The sequence below is a fragment of the Humulus lupulus genome, chromosome 4 (genome assembly GCF_963169125.1).
Source record: "Humulus lupulus chromosome 4, drHumLupu1.1, whole genome shotgun sequence".
Lineage (NCBI taxonomy): Eukaryota > Viridiplantae > Streptophyta > Magnoliopsida > Rosales > Cannabaceae > Humulus > Humulus lupulus.
The window spans coordinates 37,248,628-37,262,878 of NC_084796.1; the positions used below are offsets into that span (position 1 = coordinate 37,248,628).

General features: G+C 32.7%; 1 protein-coding gene and 1 long non-coding RNA gene across 3 annotated transcripts; both read right to left on the reverse strand.

Annotated features, from left to right (window-relative positions):
• Window positions 1-776: 776 nt before the first annotated feature.
• Window positions 777-3,447, reverse strand: LOC133830335 (uncharacterized). Of its 2 annotated transcripts, XR_009892000.1 has the most exons (4): window positions 3,228-3,447; window positions 3,081-3,138; window positions 1,906-2,421; window positions 777-1,822 (listed from the first exon to the last, which is right to left on the reverse strand). It is a non-coding gene; the product is annotated as an uncharacterized LOC133830335 (long non-coding RNA). The 2 variants fall into 2 exon arrangements; XR_009891999.1 differs by lacking the exons at window positions 777-1,822; window positions 3,081-3,138 and having other exon boundaries at window positions 2,004-2,421.
• A 2,102-nt stretch (window positions 3,448-5,549) lies between these two features.
• LOC133830336 (protein KINESIN LIGHT CHAIN-RELATED 3) lies at window positions 5,550-9,243 on the reverse strand. The gene is made up of 3 exons (XM_062260309.1): window positions 9,087-9,243; window positions 6,424-8,438; window positions 5,550-6,152 (listed from the first exon to the last, which is right to left on the reverse strand). Exons 2-3 carry the CDS (start codon window positions 8,427-8,429, stop codon window positions 5,942-5,944), a joined length of 2,217 nt encoding a protein of 738 aa, XP_062116293.1. The 5' UTR covers window positions 8,430-8,438; window positions 9,087-9,243; the 3' UTR covers window positions 5,550-5,941.
• Between the last annotated feature and the right edge of the window lie 5,008 nt (window positions 9,244-14,251).

Here is a 14,251-nt window from a genome sequence, read left to right on the forward strand (position 1 = left end):
CATAATATTGTTTATTTATTTGAAATACAAATGTAATAAATATAATTAAAAAATTATATAAATAAAACTAAGCAAACGTGCATTGCACGTTGCTTGTATCTAATATCTCTTCTATATAAAAAAGTGTGTAGATAAGGGAAATTTTTTGTTTTAACGATTTTTTATTTTTTTTAATATTAACTTTAACAAAATATTCTTATATTTAACAGAATAGTCATATATTTAACGGTAGATTGTAAACATCACTTAAACTTAAATAAAATAAATAATTAAAAATTAATAAAAGATCATTTTAAAATATTTTACAATGATAACTATTTACAAATAATAAATAAAATAATTAAACAAATTAAAATAAAATATTTTTGAGATATTTTACAATGATGATTATGTAAAAATAATAAAATCATACGTTTCATATCTTAAATAAAATTTAATTAAACTTAAACTCACATATTCGAATAATATCATATTAAACATATAATATAATCTACTATCAATCAGCAACAAATTTTTTTTTTTTTTAAAATCATGCAAGAAACTTAAATATAAAATTCACGTATAATATTTAATTTTACATTAAACATATTATATAATTTCTTATTGTCACTCTCAAATTCAAAAGCTAGAACAAACATAAACTTAAACAAAAATAAATAAATTATTTAATTAAAATAAGATATTTTTTTAAAATTTATAATATAAATTTAATTAAAAATTTCTATAAATAAAACTAAGAAAACATGCATTATTTAAGTTGAGAAAGCAATGAAAACTACCTCTTATTGAAATTGTGTCAACAAATAATATTAAAATACCTATACAATTACACAACTATGCAGTTATACAAAAATAATCACATTTATGATTTATGATCAGCCACGTGAACTCGGACATATGTCAATTAGCGATATGAAAGCACGTCACGGCCAGCTTAGGACTGACTTCACTCAATTAAGTAGAAGCCCACGGTGAAGACTGATTCTAATTGCTAAAGCATCTAACAAAAATATCTCATTTGATCTCCCATGTAAATATGAGGAAGATCCTTCATAAAAAGAATCTCTATAAAATAATATAATTGTGGACTAGACCAAATTTAGACCGAACGACATTAAAAATATGTCAATAACCCTATCACATTTCATATTTAGATTAATCCAGCTTAATCACCCAGCTAATAAACCTCCATCAACATGAGATCAATATAGAAACAATTGATACTCAAGCCACAAATAAAGGTAAAAGACAATTTTTCTTTTAAATTAGGCTCCTTACCTAATTTTACAATATTTTAAGAGCAAAAACCTATAGCAATTGCTAAGTAACTCGAACCTCAGATTTTGTAGGAATAAATTATAGGTATACGCTCTTGGGTAATCACAAAGAAGCAGTTGCTAACGGCCATTTAATCCAACTGCTACCTCAAAAGAAATGTTCTTTCTAAAGGCCTCGAGATCTAGTCAAGGAGAAGACCATATGCCAACATAATAAATTCACCAGAGAACATGTGTACAGAAACAGAAAGGCTGGTTATGTATTTTGTCATAACCATTTATCTTGTAATAATAGAAAAAGGTTACCACATCTCACGTTCTTGAAAGGCCTATTGAGCACTCAATATCCATTTTAAGGGGTCCAAATTATGCTACTTTTCCACCGGCACCGGCTAAATCACAACAAACATAGCACAAGTAAAAAAAAAAATTAACAAGTCAATAGTCACTGATATAGCATGGTAAGACCTGCCATCAGAGCATGACAACTCAGGAGTCATGCCAGAATTCGCCTTCACAACCCGGACGTAAAGCAAAGTACTTGCCTGCCATGTGTTTTAGCCTAGTTAAACAATCACAACAATCGGTTTGAAGTAAGATTAAATTAGTCAAAATTGCACACGCACACCCCAAACTTCGGTATGTTTCTCCTGGTTCCTCCTTCGAATGCAAGCACAGGCAAAAAACCCAATGAAGGTCCTTTAATATCAACAAGAAAATTCTAAAAGCAAAAGGAGTGAAAGAATTGATTAAAAGAAAGGTTGTTTGAAGTCCACAAAATGCAAGAACGATAAATGTGACAACTATCAGTTTACAAAGAATATGTTACATAAGTTTCAGAAAAGATCTCCCTAACCCCAAAAGTCTAAGGTAGTTCTCATACACAGTCTATTGCTCTGTTAATTCATATGAGAATAAGATCGACTTATGAAGGGCTATCATAATTGACAAGAAGGGAAACCTGATTAGGATGTAAATAAAAGTAAGGTTCACACATGAATTTGCTTTATTTTATTTTAGAGCAACTACATATAACAGGAGAATGCATACTGCTGAAATAAAGAACCCAAAAACCTTAAAAATTTAGAGCATGTCTGGAGTCCACCACAATTCCAAGAACTGAATCCCTCACACATGGTACACACTGTACAATACAACAAATCCATCAATGAAAGAGAAGTGAAAGCCATATTAGAAGCAAAACACAATAAACAAACATAAATCGACCTCTGCATTACTCTTCTCCAGTATCAGCTAAACCAATTGAAAGAGACATTAAATAACACCAAGTATAATCAGTTGATTTCTAACATTGTTACACAATGATCAGTCATTCTAATAAGGACATCACAAAGCTAAACAAATCAGCATATACCCAAGAAGAATCAAAGACATACTTTTGTTCATGCCATAATAAGCACACATAACAAACCGATGAAACAGAAAAAAAAAATTACAAATTTAGAGAATTCAATCCAATGATCACAAAGATATACCAACTCATTGTTTTGAGCCACAAACCCAAATACTCTAACTAAAAAGAAACCTCATGCCCTTTTTCCCATTTTTGGGAGCTCTCAACCCAGTACTTGTTTGTCACTTTCCAATTGGACTGGATTAAAAAATATAAAAAGAAAAAAATATATAAAAATGAATGGGTAATAAATTACAAGAAAATATTCTGGATGCAAAGTAACAATTTTTTAGGTTGTTAGATTAATCTTTTTTTTTTAATCCTCTCTAATTTGATAACAAATTTACGTTATTAAAATTATCCAATTTAGTCTCAATATCAAACGTTACCATTATGCTTAGACAACCTCAATTTTCTAGCTTTCATCACAGATATAGCATTACACTCCTGAAATTTCCAACCCAAGAAAATGTATTAATCACAATTAAAAAATGTCAATCCGTACAATTGTGAGACAGAGGATAGAAAAGGGAGACCTGTCGAAGACTACCGCCAAGAATCGCATATACATGTAAGCACTGAACGGTCCGGAGGGAGAGTAAAGAAGAGGAAGAATTTTTAGGTCAAGTTAATAAACTAAGGTCTCTGATTGCCTAGATAAATATATCGGCGCCCGGAGCTGGAAACTCTGCAAAAAAATGAATAGTTCACGGCACGGCAACTAAAGGGTTTTAGTAGGCGAGACATCATGTACATACCATTTTTATCGCCTATTATGCTTAAAGACCTTTTTATATATCTATAATTTTAAAAATATCAAATTACATAACTCTTCCAATAATACCAAATTAGTATCTACATTTACCAAATTCACAATTTTTCGATATACTTCATTACATAAATTTGGTGTCACAACAATTAGTTTTAGGAATATTTGCATAAAATACTATTTATTTTATAATAGTTGTATTTAAGTACTAAATTTATTTATTTTATTAAATAAAAGTACCAATTTTTTTATTTATTTTTTGTTGGGTCCAAATTTTTTTTTTGACGACAATAATATCTAATTTTTATTAATAATTGCACTTAATTATCAAATTAATTTTTTTTATTGCATTAATGTCAAATGTTTGTTAATAGTTATACTTAAGTACCAAATTATATTTTTTAATGTGGTAATAATATCAATTTTTTGTTAATATTACACTTATTAAAGGTACTATTACTATATCAAAAAAATTGTATTTATGTGCAACTGTTAGTAAAGATTTATTATTTTTGCCGTTAAAAAAATTAATTTGGCACTTAAGTGCTATTATTAGCAAATATTTGATATTATTGATGTAAAAAAATAGATTTGATACTTAACTGTAAATATTATGAATGATTTGGTATTTTTACTACAAATAACTCTTAATTTTAATAGGAGAATAATATGTTGTATCTATTTACTTGTTATTATTTTTAATATATTTTATAAAAATATCTAAAACAATTTATTTAAATAAAATATTTAAAAAATATTTTTTGAAATAAAATTGTATCAAATAAATTAATTTTTTAAATATTTAAAATTTTATTTTATTTTTTTATTTATAATAATTAATTTTTTAAAACGTTTTAAAATAAAATATTATCAAATTTATGAAATAAGGTAGAGATGAAAGGAAAACAAAAAAGCTAATCTCCACATCCTCGAAAATTACTATCACACCAAACAAAAATAAAATTAGTTTCTTAGATCGAAATCTAAAACAGAATCCCCCAATTGGTATTGTTTTCTGTTTTTTGTTTTCAAAATTTTGTTTTCAGAAATAAGAACAGAAAACTGTTTTTGTAGTTTTCAAAAAATAAGAGTTGTTTGGTTAATGTTTTCTAAAAACAATTTTTTTAGTTTTATTTTTTTTTAAATCTTAAATAAAAAATTAACAAATATATTTATAAAGAGAAAAATATTTTAAAAATTTGTAATAAATAATGAGATAAAATAATTTGAAAGAAAAAATGATGAAAAATAAAAAGTAAAGTTAGGAAAAAAACTTGAGAACAACAGAAAACAACTTTTTGTTGTTCTCAAAATTTTCTGTTTTTTGTAATTTTGTTTTTAAAAATTGTTTTCTGAAAACAATGCCAAACACCCCTATTTGTTTTCAAAAAACAGTTTTTAGCTTTTAAAAACAAAAAACAGTTTTTTAGTTAAGGTGCCAAACACCCTCAAAGATTGTGTTGTTGTTTTTTTGTTTTTGCTGAATTCTAAATGAGTAAACGAATGCTTAACATTGAAAGAAAATCTTGTCATTTTTCCTTGCACATAATTTCATTCTTGTCTCTTAAATTTTATTTCTTCTCCTTTTTGTTAATCTACCAAACATGACATTAACAAAATTCTCTAACCGGAATCCCATTCTTTGAATCACACACTAAATTGAGTATCAAATTCTTTTGACAAAAAGAAGAAGAAAAAGAGAAAGTGTATTGGTCTTCTTTAGATTAATCTAAAGGGCAAGCAAGATTCAGAGTTTGCCCGAGAATATAGGAAGAAAGATGAGTATGAGTTAGGCTGTAGGTTTTGTTGTTTGTTCAGATTTTAAAATGTCTCCAACATTGTTTTCCAAATCCAACCACCATTAATTTCTCAGAAGTCGGAAGGTTGACAGAGTGAGAAAATAAATAATTAAAATCAGAGAAAATCTTGTACAGACAGGACAACAACTGACCAACAATACCTACAATCTTTATAATTCTTATTATTCAAGTACTTACATGGTCGCCACTAGTTTTTGAGTTTTCATAAATATTGGTCTTTAATTCATTCAATATGATAACTTAGTTGTCGTATGATAATGGCAAACCAATGCAATGAAATGAAACAAATTGATATTTCAACAAATATGGTTTACATAAATACAAAACAATCTTCAAGTTGATAAACAGTATCAACACATCTATGATTATTCAATAGTCAAAAATACAAAATGGTAAAAGAAAAGGTCAGCCAAGTTTAGTACAATCACTTGATGACCTACAGAATAATTTTGTTTTCTAGTATAAATAATTGTACAAACAAAACCCAGCTTCATCTTGGGTTATTTCGTTTCCATCCTCCATAACATGAATGGTGACCATAAACAGTTTCTTCATTCTTTTGGGTCGTGTTATCTTTGATTTTTTTGTTTTTGTGTATCTCCTTTCCTGCTTAAATTTGTTCATATAATACAAAAATATTTGTTCATGAAGATCTTATAGATCACAATTGAACGCCATTATCTTTTACCCCATGTGAGTTTGTATCAAGGAGGGTCTCTAGTGATCGGCCCTTTCTGCTTGGAACTCGGCCTGCTTCTTTCAGTAACTCTGCTAACCTTCTTTTCTCGTCGTCCACATCAGGATTTGCAGTCCCCAGTTTCTCCTCCCTCATGCCAACAACATGCTCCAAGATTTCAATTGCATCATCCAGCCTAAGGAAGAAATAAGAAAGCACCAAACCAAAACAAAACAAAAATAAATCAATGACTTGAACATTTTCTTTCCACATTTGAAATTTTTTTTTACTGTGCTTCTTTCAACCCTCATGATATTCAAGTTATATTCTGCTATATAAGATGACCAAGTCAAATATGGTTCACAACTGGCTTTAAGTGCACGTACAGCTAAACTTATATAAAACAACTAGCATGGATGAATATGATAATGCAGTAATGGGAGAAATGAGATAAAGACCGGGCATACCTCCCAACTGCATCATAAGTTCCAGCAAGATTGCTATACACCCCTAGTGTGTCAGGGTGATATGGTCCACACTCTTGTTCCAAAACGCTCCTGGCTTCCTCAAATAGCTCCAGGGCCTCGTTTATAGCATACCGCTGTACACAAGCAAGTCCCATTTGGTTAAGAGCAATTCCAAAGAAAGCAGATTTCTTCTCTCCACTTGCACGGAGTTTTGAAATTGCGTTCTTGAAAGAGTTGTAAGATTCTGAATAGTTCCCCAACATGTAGTGCAAGACCCCCATCTGGGCTTCAATTCCAGCTATTGTGCTCTGCTGACCAGGAGCATCATTATATATCTTCAATGCCTTCTCCAGCAATTTCAGTGCTTGCTCAAGCTCATCCATTGATTCATAGATAGTAGATATATCTGACAGGCCACTTGCTATTTCCTCTGCAGGAATCCCAATCATTGGCTTTTCATAAATACGAAGGGCATTCTCACAGTACGATTTTGATTCTCTTATCTTCCCTGTCCTGTTGTATAAATCAGCTAGTCGAACAAAGACTGAACCAACAGATGGATGGTTCTCTCCTTTAGTGGTCTTGAACACAGTGAGTGCTTTCTGATAAGCAAAAATAGCCTCATCATACCGAGACAAAGATAAGTATGTGTCTCCAATGCTGCAATCAACAGACGCCACCTCAACTTCCTGATCATTTGCAGCCATTGCCATGCTAGCTAAAACAAGATGCTCCAGGGCAGCTTCATGATTTCCTTTTGTTTCATATATAAGACCCATCAGCCTTCTATCTGCAGCCTCTTCTGGAGAAGCAGGGGAGCCATTTTCTCTATGAATGTCAAGAGCCATCTGGCAAAGCTTTTCAGCCTCATCAAACTGCAATGCTTGAACATGAGCTTCAGCCAGATACCTACAAGTCTCACCAACTCTTGGGTCTGTTTCTCCCAACATTTGTTTCTGGATTTCCAGTCCCTTTGTGTAGCACATCAGTGAATTCTCAAGCATGCCCAGCATAGCATAAGTATCTCCCAACTGCATTTGACCAGCAAATTTAGCAAGGGCATGCTCTTGGCCTTCCTCAACCGACAGAACCTCAATGGAGCGCTCAAGAACAGGAATCGCCTCATTGTACTGGCTTAAGCTACAGTATATTGCTGCCGTAACATGTAAACACATGACTAGTTCTAAACTGGGTTTTCCATTTGCACACTTTTCAAACGACTTTGCAGCTCGAAGAGCAAAATCAAGAGCCTTATGTAAATTCTCTCCAGAAGAAACCAAATGCCTTGCTTGCTTAAGTAAAAATGGGCCCAGATCTGGATTTTCTAAGCCTGCTTCAGTTGGATCATCCATTCCATTCTGCAACTTTGACCCTCCCAAAGCCAAATTTCTTACTTTCTTCCCTCCCGAATTTTGTTTCCGTGGATTCCTATCAACTTTCCTATCAAGTGGAGGCTTCTCAGGAGATGTCTTGCCCTTAGAAATTGATTTTGGTGATGTTTCAGATTCCAACTGCACAGCAGAAGCTTTCTTTGACTTCCCTGAAGATACAGATTTTGCACTTGCAGATTGAGTCTTCTCTGCCCTTTCTCCTTTTTTACCTGCAGATGAGCTTCCCTTCTTAGAACCTGAATCACTACGAGAATCATCCATGGGCTTCCCTAGAACCTCTTCTTCCATTATCTCCACTTCCCTCATCTCTCCTCCAACAAGATGGCGCAACTCCGAATCGATCCTAGACTCTTCACCATCAGATCCAAAGCTACGCCTTGATGGTGATTGATCAGAACTCTGCATGTCACAAACATTTTCATATAGCTGCTCAATTGAGGTGTCAATAATCTCATCACCTGGGAGATTGGAACCCATGTTCTGAGGGCTACGTGGGCTCAAATCACTCTTTTGGGACATATCTACAACTGGGTTTTCCTTAGGAGGTGTAGAATTTCCATTCATAGAATTCACCACCACATCTTCACTCTTTCCATCCATAACTATTCCAGGCATCTTATGTACCTACAATGTAGCAAAATCACCAAGATCGAATAACTTAGCTGCACCAATGTTTGAATCGGAAGCATGCATATGAATCAAACAGTTGATAACTAATAATAACAACATGTAATATATGATATTTCAAAACAATAACGATATAAATCAACCTTTAGCATTAAAGATACTACGAAAGCACATAAAACAGAAAACCAAAAGCAGTAAGAACATCAAAATTTAATCTTTTCCATTTGCTTGTCAACAAAATTTTCAGCAGCCAACGAACTTAAAATGCTGAAACCCATCAATAAACAACCATTGAAAAACTAGAAACATAAACAGGAAAATAAAAAATAAAACCCAATAAATTAGAAGTTCTCCAGTAAGATCTCTACAACCAAGTTAAACCAAACAAATACAAATAGGTATTTATATCTCAACACATCCCAAATTGAAACAAACCAGCTATAAAAATCCATGGAACGAATTATAAACAGAAACCCATGTCTATATAACCATCAAATTACGATAAACAGTTGAACAGAAGAGGCATTTGACCTCTCAAATTGATTCAAATGCACAACACATTGGCAAAAACTGAAAGATAACAAAGCTTTTCACCTGAAAAAAAACATTTACAAATAAAAAAACAGAGGAAGTGAGAAGGCATACCTTAAGAATGAGCTATGAAAAGATAAGTCCAAGGGGGTTTATTCTCGTGGTGACATTGAAAGATTAGTATATATATATTATATATATATATATATATACTATAAATATCAAGAAACAGCCATTTTTTGGTGGGTGTAAGGCATTATTAGCTAGAAATGGAGATGACAAGAGGAAAAGAAAGATTATAAAAATGTTAGGGGCAAAGTGGGAAATTAACAACATTAAATTTTTGGGATATTAAAAGTAAAAGAAATTAATTTTTTTTTTAAGATTAGGAATGTCAGATGGGAAAATGGAGAAGGCGACTTCTCTCCCACCGGCTCAGCCTGCAACTGTTCAACATTCCAGCTAGAATTTGCCACGTGGCAAACGTAGAGTGGTTATTTATATTTCTGGACGGTTTTACCCTTTGAAATTTTGGTTATTGACTTTGTTTGTGTTAACAAATAATTAATTATTAGGTAAAAAAAATAAATAACTTTTTTGTATTTTTATGGTGGGATTGTAGGTTTATGTGGAGAAAAGTCCTAATCTTGAAGTTTACTTGGCTTCTTCTAAAGCTTGATTATGAAGTTGGTCAAATATATAGATGTGACACAAAAAATTTAGGAACATATTTAGGATAATGGAATGAAAAATCTACAATAATAATAAAATAAATAAAAACTAAACACAATTTTTATTCCTTTAAATGGGACAAGCAAAATGTTACTATTATTATTTGGTTTAAGGAATCTGGTTGGAGAGAAGGATAATCCCAAGGATATTTTTCCTACATGTTGGGGTTCCAATGGATAACATTGCATTTATTATAACTGTGTATAGCACATGAACTTGAAGTAATTAAAACTTGGTATTTCATCTTGGTTGAGTTTTAAAAATACATATATATATATATATATATATATATATACAACCAAATTTTGCATAGCACCATTGGATTAAGAAGTTATGTTAGACTAGTCTATTATTATTATTATTATTATTATTAGTTTTTTTGTTTATGAGTATTTCATGAAATCATTATTATTATCTCTTTCAATTATAACCCTAAACATGAACCGTGTATACTAATATTTTTTTCATTATATCAACTTTATATATATTCATTACTTTATATGCATGCACTAAACGTAGGACAAAAAAATCAATATCTTAATATTAATTTTCATTACCTAATTATATTCTACGTGTAAATGTAATCAACTAGAAAAAAAAACACATTTGAATTCATAACACTATTAAATTTTTTGCTAAAAAAGATAACACTATTAAAATTTAATTATATTTATATCAAAAAATTATGATTGGGATAATCGAGCTTATTATTATTATTATTATTATTATTATTATTATTATTATTATTATTATTATTATTATTATCTAATTCATTTGCTTTAATTTTTCTATCACTTATTATGCTAAGTGACACATGTCATGTCTAAAAATAAATCATACAATATTAAATATTCTAAGATTTTAAATAACTTCACATTTGTGTCAAATATTAAACTATTACAACTAGCTAGCTAGTGGAGAGGGTAAGGTGGGTTATGGTAGAAATAGCGATATCAAGACCTAATATATTTACATTTTCTTAAGTATTATATGAGTGTTTGTGACCCTTCTAATGTACTAAAAAAAATGAGTGTGTGTGTGTTTTTTTTTTTGAAAGGGGGTGTTAAGAGTGTTCAACCAGGTTTTTTTTTCTTTTCTTTTTTGTCATAACCAATCTAATATGCATTAAGTGTGCAATTTATATTTTAAATCTATTTCAATCAACATTGTAGTTCAAAATTATTCAAATTCAATAAACTAGTTACTTTCTTGAAATATTAATTTTTTTATTAATCATAATAATTTATTGCTAAACTTCATATTTTTTAAACAGCAAAATAAATAAAATACTCAAATATTAAAATAAAATATAACATACATTTTAAATTTTAATCAACAAAACTTAATTTCATAAATTTAAAACTTAAAGTAATAAATATTTTTTTAAAAAAAAAACTTAAAGTAATAAACAACTCCTCATAAATTATTTCATTAGGATGGTCTCTATTATCTATTTTTTTTTATTTTGTATTAATATTTAAAAATTATTATTATATATATATGCAAATTGAATTAAAATAACTATTCTCCACATAAAAAGTCTATTTAATCCGTATAAGTGCAGAATTCAGATTCTTTAATTCATGTACAAATATATAGACATTTTGTGGATTGAATTGAATTGAATCGAATGGTTTAAATTAGTTCAAATTTAGTAAATGTTGAACACCATACTTGATCTCTCTCGATGATAATAATAATAATCACTGTTGGATCTTAGGATTGTTTAATGTATTACTACGCGTCCAAGATGGAAAGAAGAAGAAGAAGAAAAAAATCACAGCTTCTATTTTTATCATTATAATTGTGAGGCTTTTCCTTGTGGTAATATCAACCATTGAGACCCATTTTCTTGCAAAGTGAGTTTGGAAATGATAAGCTCTATCTACCCGCATATTGGTAAACTAAAAGGAACTTTGCTACAATTTTTTTTAAGGGATCATTTGATCTTTTATTAAAGTATAGCTATGATGCTATCACATGCAAAACTGACCAATACACTCCACACCTCTACCTACACATGTAAGGTTTTCATATATGTTTTTGACTGATTGGAGAAATGAATGTACCATAAATATCAAATAAATAAATAACTTTGTTAAGTAGTCAATAATATCTTTAGAGGAGGAGATTGGGACATTAAGATGTGTAGCTTTATGAATAATTATTGGGGTAAGTGACTTTGCAACTCTCATGGTTGGACGATGTGAAAATCGATGAAATTGGGACCCAAACTAATTGTATATAATCCCAAAATTAATAAATTTTATAATCAATCCTAATCGAGCTTAGATCATTGGCAAAAAAATAAAGAATAATAATAGAAGGAACACCCTAGAATTGTTAGCTTTTACCAGAGGCAAACCTACCATAGGAAATGATAAGAATTTGGGTCCATTATATGAAGCTCTTCATTATCTAAATCATCATGACCATCAAATCCATAAGGTTTATACCTCACATTATTAAAAAATTTAAATAATAAATAAAGCTTTTTGACAGCTCTCCCAGACCTCTTGTATAGCAACATTTATGGAACATGAATTCAACATGGTATGTACTATGTATACCCAATATGGCAAGCAATGCACACACAATCTTTTGTTGAGGGTTTTTAGTTGGTGTAATATAAAGAATTGTACTTTAGGAGTGTTCAAAATTTAATTAAAATAGAATCCCTTCCAATTTAACATTGAATTGGAGGACCAAAATTCTATCCAATCGGGAATAAAAATAATAATTTGAAGACTTAGAGCAGCATTTTATCAATCGTTCTATTAAAAATTTGCAAGGCTCCCCTAAGGCATCTAGGGCTTGTTATTCTCAATCTCCTTTCAGCCTAGGGTGTTATATTATTTTAAATAATATAATGTTACATTAAATAATGTGACAAAATGTGATATGTCACACAAATGTGATTTGTCACACTTTGTAACATATTATTGAGAGTCACAAAATTGAACACATGTATGTGCCCAAATGTAACATATTTTGTAGTTACAAATTTTTGTAACTCTCAAATATTACTCAATAATGTGTAGACTGTGTGTTACACATTTGAGCTTAGATTTCACAAAGTCATTATGAAATATGGTTGTTGGAGACATGTTTTTAACTCTCACTAGGTTTATGGAGGTTACAAAATCATGTGGGAAAGGGTTTGAGACGTTTTGGAAAACCTGAAAATTTTGTGCTGAAAAATGGCCTGTGGCTGCGGCCACTGTTTATCCCTAGTCGCGACATGGGGGACAGAGGTCAGTGGCCGCAACCACTAATACTCCTGGTTGAGGCCAGTGAGGCTGACAGCTGTTGACGGTGAGAACTCGTCAACTAAGTTAAGTTAGAAAAATTTGCAAAGTAGAGATTATCAAAAGAAAAGCTTGAGAAATCTAAGTATAAACTCCAAGAACAATTGCAGAAGAAAAATGGTGAAATCAGTTTGTATTCACTAAGGTACACTGCTACAGTAATTTTTCCAACCCCCTTCAAAGAAGAAGAGGGGTTCCCTTTATAGGGGGCTCTAATGGCCCCTGATACATTGTAGTCCATGGGACCAATCTGTACACAAGTACACTATCAGGAGAGTGGTATCAGATGTAGTGGTGTCAACTCTGGTACATGGTCAGAGTTTGTGGGAGCACCTCAGCTTTTGTACCCGGTTATGCCTCCACTACTTGCCTTGTACGGGTGCCAGAGATGGGCTGGTGAGGACCACAACAGGTACCTCATTTGTACGACCACTACCTGTCTGGTACGGATGTTCAGAGTTACGCCTCTTAGCTCCTCATCCTCGCATAACCGGTTTCCGTACGCGTGCCTTGTATCTAAAGGTTGCTCTCGTGTAGCCATGAGCGAGATAAGTGTGCGGGAGTCGTGCCCCACTGGTGACACCTTCCTTAGAAAATAGAGAAGGGCTTCATCAGCGGCGCATATGCTTATACCATAGAGGCGCGTCTTGCGAGACAGTGAGAGGGACCTAGGCATGGCCGAGACGTGGCCTCGCGGGTCATAAGGGCGCCTTGTGAGATGGGCCCTGTACCTGGACATGGTGGAGGTACGGCCTCGCGGGGCCTGATGGCACCTCACGAGGCGATGATGCGCAGCTGGAGAAATGGAGCCTCGCGCCTGGGCATGGCCGAGGTGTGGCCTCGCGGGACCTGATGGCGCCTCGCGAGATGGTGAGGCGCAGCTGGCGAAATGGAGCCTCGCGCCTGGGCATGGCCGAGGTGTGGCCTCGCGGGACCTGATGGCGCCTCACGAGATGGTGATGCGCAACTGGCGAAATGGGGCCTCGCGCCTGGGCATGACCGAGGCGTGGCCTCGCGGGTCATGAGGGCGCCTCGCGAGATGGCGACGCGCAGCTGGCGAAATGGGGCCTCGCGCCTGGGCATGGCCGAAGCGTGGCCTCGCGGGACCTGATGGCGCTTCGCGAGACGATGATGTGCAGCTGGAGAAATGGGGCCTCGCGTGGGCGCGCGCGGAGGAGCGAGGCTGCGCATTGACGAGCGAGGCTGGGCCTCGCGTGACCCCTCGGATCTCTTGGTACA

Excerpts from the sequence above, each read along its gene's own strand:
- LOC133830336 (XM_062260309.1), bottom strand. The coding sequence starts at position 8,429 with ATGCCTGGAATAGTTATGGATGGAAAGAGTGAAGATGTGGTGGTGAAT. Across the intron at positions 6,153-6,423 it reads ACTTATGATGCAGTTGGGAG|GCTGGATGATGCAATTGAAA; the intron begins GTATGCCCGGTC and ends TTTCTTCCTTAG.